Here is a 6945-nt window from a genome sequence, read left to right on the forward strand (position 1 = left end):
TGTACAGGGTTTCCGAGGCTGTAAATCTTTACGGGAGTAGAAAGCCTCATCTTTCTCCCGCGGAGCAGCTGGTAGTTTCGAACTGCTGACCTTAAGGGTTCGCAGCCCGATTCGTAACCACTAAGCTACCAGAGCTCCTTTCAACTTTAAGGTAGAACCTTTAAAAAAACACAATAATTACCAACAGTCCCACCACATTCTCTCCAATACACCTAGCAAGACTGGGGCGGGAAGAGCACAACGGAGCACGATCCTGCGCATGCCCATTGGGCCTGGGCCCCAGGGCTCACCACAGCGGAAGGGCTCCAGCAGCACGTCAGCCCGGGAGCACAGACGCCGCAGCACTTCCGTGCCCTGCGGCCGCTTCAGGTCCAAGATCAGCGAGCGCTTGCCCCGAGCCAAGTGGCTCACGTCGCCGGCGCTGCCGGGACGGTCCACACGTAACACCTGCGCCCCGAAGTCCGACAGGATCATGCCGCACAGCGGGCCCGGGGCCAGGCCGGCCAGCTCCACGACGCAAACCCCGCGCAGCGCCATACACTCCCGACTCTCTAGGAGGACTCAGCAGAACAGCCTGGCCGACCCCAGACTAGAAATACTTCTAGTACTTGCGGGACAGCCCAAAGCGGAGCGCTTCCCAGTCCTGCTCCTGCGCGCGAACGCGGAGTCTGCGCACTGGGCGATCCCCGCCCAGCTGCCTCTGGTTGCTGGCCGGATGTTCATTCTGCTGATTTCTTTCTTGCTTCCGACTCGAAGTCCTAAATTGTCGTCTGTGCTTAACCTTGGGAGCTGGAGCTTCTCACCGACCTCTCAGACTGCTTTTACTGTCACCTGACGTAGGGCCACTTGATCTCTGAATAATGCCTTTGTTGTTGTTAAGTGCCCTTGAGTCATTTCCAACTCACAATGACCCCTGTAGAATAGGATTTCCAAGGAGCCACTGGTGGTTTGAACCGAAGACATTGTGGTTGAAATCGACTCGCAGTCCAGTTCTTATCCTACAGCGCCACACTATGCGCCCCATTCAAATTATGAACTTTCCTGGCTTCCGTGCATTTAAAAAACACAACAACAAAAAACTTTGGGTGAGTATCTTGTGTTCAAGTTCAAGCCACACAAGGCACTAATGTTGATATCAGAGGCACATTGGTGAAGCAGACTCCAATAAGAGCTTTTTAAAATCTTTTTGACGGTTACCCACCATTTCTACGGATACCAGTTTCTAGTATCTGAACGTTAAAGGCAAAGTCTTTTATTAAAAAATTACAAAGAGTCCTACTTCCTTTCGCAGTTTGTTTCCTTTCTCTCCATATTGTCTGACATCATTTTTGAAAGCTTTTGGAATTTAATTAGAAACTGTAGTGGGTGCCAAAGAAATCTCCCCTAATCTTTCATGAGACGAATTCTTGGTATGGTGCTATAGTATAAACTAGACTGCTAACCGTAAGGTTCGCAACCGCCCCTCGGAAACCCTATACAAGGTAGCTATGAGTCAGAACTGGGCAACAACATAGCTGTAGTAAGGAGACCTGGTGGACCATGGATTAGGCGTTGGACTGCTAACTTCAAGGTCAGTTCAAACCCACCAAAAGAAAGATTAGGCTGTCTGTTCCCCTAAAGAGTTGTTTGTTAGGTGCCAGCGAGTTGGTTCCAACTTGGTGACCCTAAATACACCAAAGACAAAACACTGCCCAGTCCTACACCATCCTTATAATTTTTGGAAATCCTATAAAGGGTCACTGTGAGTTGGAATCAACTCTATCCCATTTTGTTTTGTTTATTTATTATTAGCATAGCTGCTGTTGCCATGGCCTTGATTTCTACTCATAAGAACCCTTTGGGACAGGGTAGAACTAACCTTTTAGGCTTCCTAAATGAAATCTTTATGGTATTCCAGTCATTAGGTCTTGTGTTTTGTGGAGCTGCTGGTGAGTTTGAATCACTCGCCATCAGAGCTGCTTGTTACATAGTTAATCTTGAACTCCCCAGACCAAATTCCAACCCTCTGCTATGGAGTGGATGTAGAGCTGTCCCCTAGGGCTGCCCGGGCTGGAAATCTTTACAAAAGCAGATTGCCACATTTTTCTCCCATGGAGCAGCTGCTGGGGTCAAAGTGCCAGTTTTTCCCTTAGCTGCCAGCTGCTTTAACCACGGTACCCTCAAAACTCCTTGTTAACTCCCCATCCATATTATGGAGTCCTGGTGTGGTGCTGTGGGTTAATGCGCTGAACTCCAAGGTCGATTTGAGACGCAAGGTTGATGGTTCATACTCACCAGCCACTCCTCAGAAACCCTATTCAGGGTTGCTATGACTCAGAAAGGACGCAGCGGCACTTAACAACAACAAATCTCTCTTGTAGATGTTATTTCTTTGCTCCCTTTGTTGTTGTTAAGTGCCGTCGAGTCGGTTCCGACCAATAGCGACCCTGTATATGTTTTTTTTTAGGATCAGCTGATGAGCTTGAACCTCCGACCTTACAGTTCAAGCGGCTTTGCAGTCTGGTGCATTAACCCACAGCACCATACCTTCAAATCAGTTCTAACTTGTGGTGGTGGTGGTGGTAGTGGTTATGTGCCGTGGAACTAGTTCTGACTCTTAGCAACCCTGCATAGGGTTTCCGAGGCTACAAATCTTACAGGAGCAGAAAGCCTCATCTTTGTCCTGTAGAAAGACTAGTAGTTTCGAACTGCTGACCTTGAGGTTAACAGAGCAACTCCTAACTACTTCGCTACCAGAGATTCCTGAGGAGTGGCTGGTGAGTTTTAAGTGCCGACCTTGCAGTCCAGCACCTCAGCACACAGTTTATCATACAGCGCCACACTACAACTCCTACGCCACCAAAATCTCATGATTTTGGTACAGCTACATTATTTCTAGCTATCTTCAGTGCCCTCATGCATGCAAAAGCTGGACAATGAATAGCAAAGACAAACGAATAATTGATGCCTTTGAGTTATGATGTTCACAAAGAATTTTGAATATATTGCAAGAAAAACTAACAAACTTGGAAGAAGTACAACCAGAATGTTCTTAGAAGCAACGATGGCGAGACTTTGTCTCTCATACTTTGTATATGTTATCAGAAGGAACCAGTCCATGGAGGACACCATGCTTGGTAAAATTGTGGCTCACCAAAAACAGGAACGTCTCAATGACTGGGATTGCCACAGTGGCAGCCACAATGGGCTCAAACGTAGTAACGATTGTGAGGATGGTGCCAGACTGACAGTGTTTTGTTCGTTCTGTTGTACACAGGACCACTATCAATCAGACCAAATCAACATGCCCATGCTATGTACATACTACGTTTTTACAAAGCAAAATATAGTTTTGTGTTTTTAATTTATGTAAATGATAGTATATCACATTCAATTTTCAAAAGTTACTTTTTTCACTCCCGGTTGTTTTAACTGCTCTCCAAATTTCTTTCTTTCCTATTAGATCAGTTAGGATTCTTGGCTTAAATTAACAAACAAAAAAATTGATTGGCAGGATGTCCTCCCTGTAGCTCAAGGAATTGTAAACAACAACAACAACAACTGAATGCAGCCATTTAGCAGAACACAAAACAGTCTGTAAGGAGCTCTGATAGCATAGCAGTTACGAACTGGGCTGTGAATCGCAAAGTCAGCAATTCAAAACTACCAGCTGTTGCGCGGGAGAAAGATGAGGCTTTCTGCTCCCGTAAAGATTTACAGCCTCGGAAACCCTGTACATGGTCGCTATGAGTCGGAACCAACTCCACGGCACATAACAACAACAACAACAACAAAACAGTCTATAATTACATGCATGATCACAACATGGAAGCCTAGACACACAGTCCCTCCAAGTTACCAGTTACCTCTGTCCTGCTGGGCTCCCACTCAGTTGTGAAGAATTCACACCAACATAGAAGTTCCGTCAGAGGACTCAGTCACAGGGCCTAACTCCAAGGGCTTCCGCTGACAATAGCAGACAAGTACATTCAAATAATGGCTGTAGTGACTTGAAAGTCGATGAAAATTCGTGAGTTCATATTAATGCGAGTAAAAAGATCTCATTGATAACCTTTGGCTGTGGCTAAGATACCAACTCATTATTCTAAAAACTGATAGGCAAAGGGGAAAAAAAAAATTAAGTACTGATTTTGCTTTTACCTAAGAAAGGTGTCTCATAATAAGCAAGTATTTAATCAAAGGATGGCCGTGGTACCATGAATTTGCTTGATAACAGCTTTTCTATCCGAAGTCTTCTTAAGGCCAACCAAATGATTGGGTCAATTCTAACCCATAACGACCCTGTATAGGGTTTCTGAGGAGCAGCTGGTGAGCTTGAATCGCCGACCTTGCAGTTCAAATGGTTTTGCAGTCTGGCGCATTAATCCACAGCGCCACACCAGGACTCCAAATGATTGGGTGGGACCATGCAAATACGGTGTAAAGGCCTCTAGTGCCTGGTTTGATTCATTTTGCCGTTTCACTAGGTTTTAAAGGAGCCATCTCAGAAGCAGGAACAGACGATCCCAGGACCATCAAGAATGAGCAGCCACAAGCGGAGTGCCAAATCCCCATCTGGAAAAGCAATGGCAGCAGAAGCAGGTGCAGGGAGAGACAGAACAGCTGTGGGCTTCCACCCAGAGACCCACTGAAGCTGAATGTCTACAAACAGGAGGCTGGCTTGTAGAATGTGTCCTCTGGATATTTTTAGTCAGGCTAAAGGAACTTTGTAATGCTTGCCCTAGCAGGGCAGAGGCCAAGGAGCCTCAAGGCTGAGAGACTAAAGATAAGAGCAAGGCGTGCCTGCAGTATGGCGGAGAAGAGGCACTTCTGACCGGAGAACTGCTGTATCCTGAGTTAGTTCTGAGTTGGAATTGTACCCTGTTCACTTCCCTAATAAAGCCCACAATCGTGAGTACTGTTATGAGTTCTGTGTGGCCATTACAGCAGATTATCGAACCCAAATGTGAAGCAGAGAGTGCGCTGGGAGGGATGGTTGGTGTCAGAACAGGGTGGAGGCATGTCTAACCTCTGCCTGCTAGGAATTGGCCTTGGGTTGATTTTGAGTTTGATTCTCCTTTCCCAGAGGAAGTCAAACATGGATCCTATGCCATTTTTGCAATCTTTAAAAAATAAATTGTCACTATTTTTCAGCCCTATGTGAAATAGTGGATTTAGTCTATAATCATTAAATGGATGCTAAAATCATTAGGTAAAAATTAACAGGGAATGTTGTCACACAGAGAGCTGGCTGAGACGGCCTGATCCCACTGATCAATTTTCCTATCACAATAAGATACAAGCTACTATGTGCCTTTAGATATGATATAACACACAGCACCACCCATGTATTACTACAAAAAAAATTTGAGTCTGAATTTTATTTAAAAGCAAACAAAAAGCCAGTTGCCATCAAGCCAATTCTGATTCATGACAAATCCATGTGGGTCAGGGTAGAACTCTTCTCTGTAGTTGGTTCAGGAGTAGATTGCTAGGCCTCATCCTCGGAGTGGACTCAAATTTCCAGCTCTTTCCATTAGCAGTCAAGCACATTAATCCTTTGTATCACCCAGATACCTAATGTTGCTGCAGTTAGGGGCTGTCATGTTGATTTTCCAGCTCCAATAGATTCTTAAAAGCCAGGACAATGGGACTTCATTTCTCATACTTTGAACATATCATCAGGAGGGACCAGTCGCTGGAGAAGGACATGTTGCTTGGTACAGAGGATGGTCAGTGAAAAGAAGAAGACCCCCAGGGAGATGGATTGACAGAGTGGCAACAGCAGTGGGCTCAAGTGTAACAATTCTGAGTATGGGGCAGAATTTCATTCTGTTGTGCATAAGGTCGCTATGAGCCAGAGTCGACTCAATTGCACCAAGCAACAACATCTACCCCATGTGAGAGAGTATCACTATTCCACATGCTTTCCTAAACAGCAGTCTCTATGGGAGTACATCACCAGGAGTTTGTTTGTTTTTTGTCCCATGGAGCTACTAGGTGGAGTTGAACTATCTATCTTTCAGTTAGCAGCTAATGCTTAACCATTGTACCACCAGGGCTCCCCTTGCCTGAAACAAAACCAATCCACCTTCATCAAATCCATAGTGTCCATGGTGATCCTACTGGATACAGCAGCACTGCCCCCTAGGCTTTCCAAGGCTGTCAGTCTGTCCGAAGCTGGAGCCCACTGCCACAGCTTTCTCCCAAGGAACAGCTGCTGGGGTCAAGCCTTTTGTCCAGCAGCTGAGTGTTTTCACCATGGCACCAGCCAGATGCCTTTAGATAAGGAATGCATGCAGTGTATTCCATGCTGTGTTTGAATATTTTTCATTTCAGTTTTTAGTCATAACATTAGCTCATCAAAATTCCTTCAGTAGAATCTCTTTGTTGCCCCAAAAAGTCAAAGGTTGTCCTTTCTATATTGGAAAACTCACCCAACCTGATCATTCCATGCAACATTTTTTTAAAAATGTTTTATTGTGAATTATGTGATAGTGTACATGAGAGAACATTAGCTTTACATTCATCCTATCGTATATCATTTCACTGCCATGGTTACAATCCCCTTCATACACCATCAACCAACCAAAGGTTATACACTGCAAGCCTGCCTCCTGTCTTCAGCACACAGCCCCTCTCCCCCTCTGGATCTAAAGTCTCCAGCTGCTCCATCTCTCCCCGTCACCCTCTCTACCTCCATCTCTGGAGTCACTGCTTCTCTGGGTAGGGTCCCACACTCTGCTCTTCTCCCTTGATGGTCCCAGGGACCTCCACTCCTAGACTGCAAAGTTGATTCCCTCCTTTTGCTACAAAACGTCTACCTTTACATTTCCAACCCTCACAATCAGTGCTGATAACAACTATTCACTATTGTATCACAAGGGACCTATCCCCATCTCCTTTCATCAGCCTAGCCCAGACAGATTGAATACTACTCAGTGAAGATTCTACCTTCCTCCATGG

The 6945-nt window shown here is 45.5% G+C and overlaps 1 protein-coding gene across 1 annotated transcript in view; it reads right to left on the reverse strand.

Annotated features, from left to right (window-relative positions):
* AMACR (alpha-methylacyl-CoA racemase) overlaps nt 1-537 on the reverse strand; it is a 14511-nt gene extending 13974 nt beyond the window's left edge. The window contains exon 1 of the mRNA XM_006875391.1: nt 291-537. Within this exon, the coding sequence (XP_006875453.1) occupies nt 291-537 (247 nt within the window). The remainder of the gene's footprint in view (nt 1-290) is intronic.
* Between the last annotated feature and the right edge of the window lie 6408 nt (nt 538-6945).

Source organism: Chrysochloris asiatica, unplaced genomic scaffold, assembly GCF_000296735.1.
Source record: "Chrysochloris asiatica unplaced genomic scaffold, ChrAsi1.0 scaffold00324, whole genome shotgun sequence".
Lineage (NCBI taxonomy): Eukaryota > Metazoa > Chordata > Mammalia > Afrosoricida > Chrysochloridae > Chrysochloris > Chrysochloris asiatica.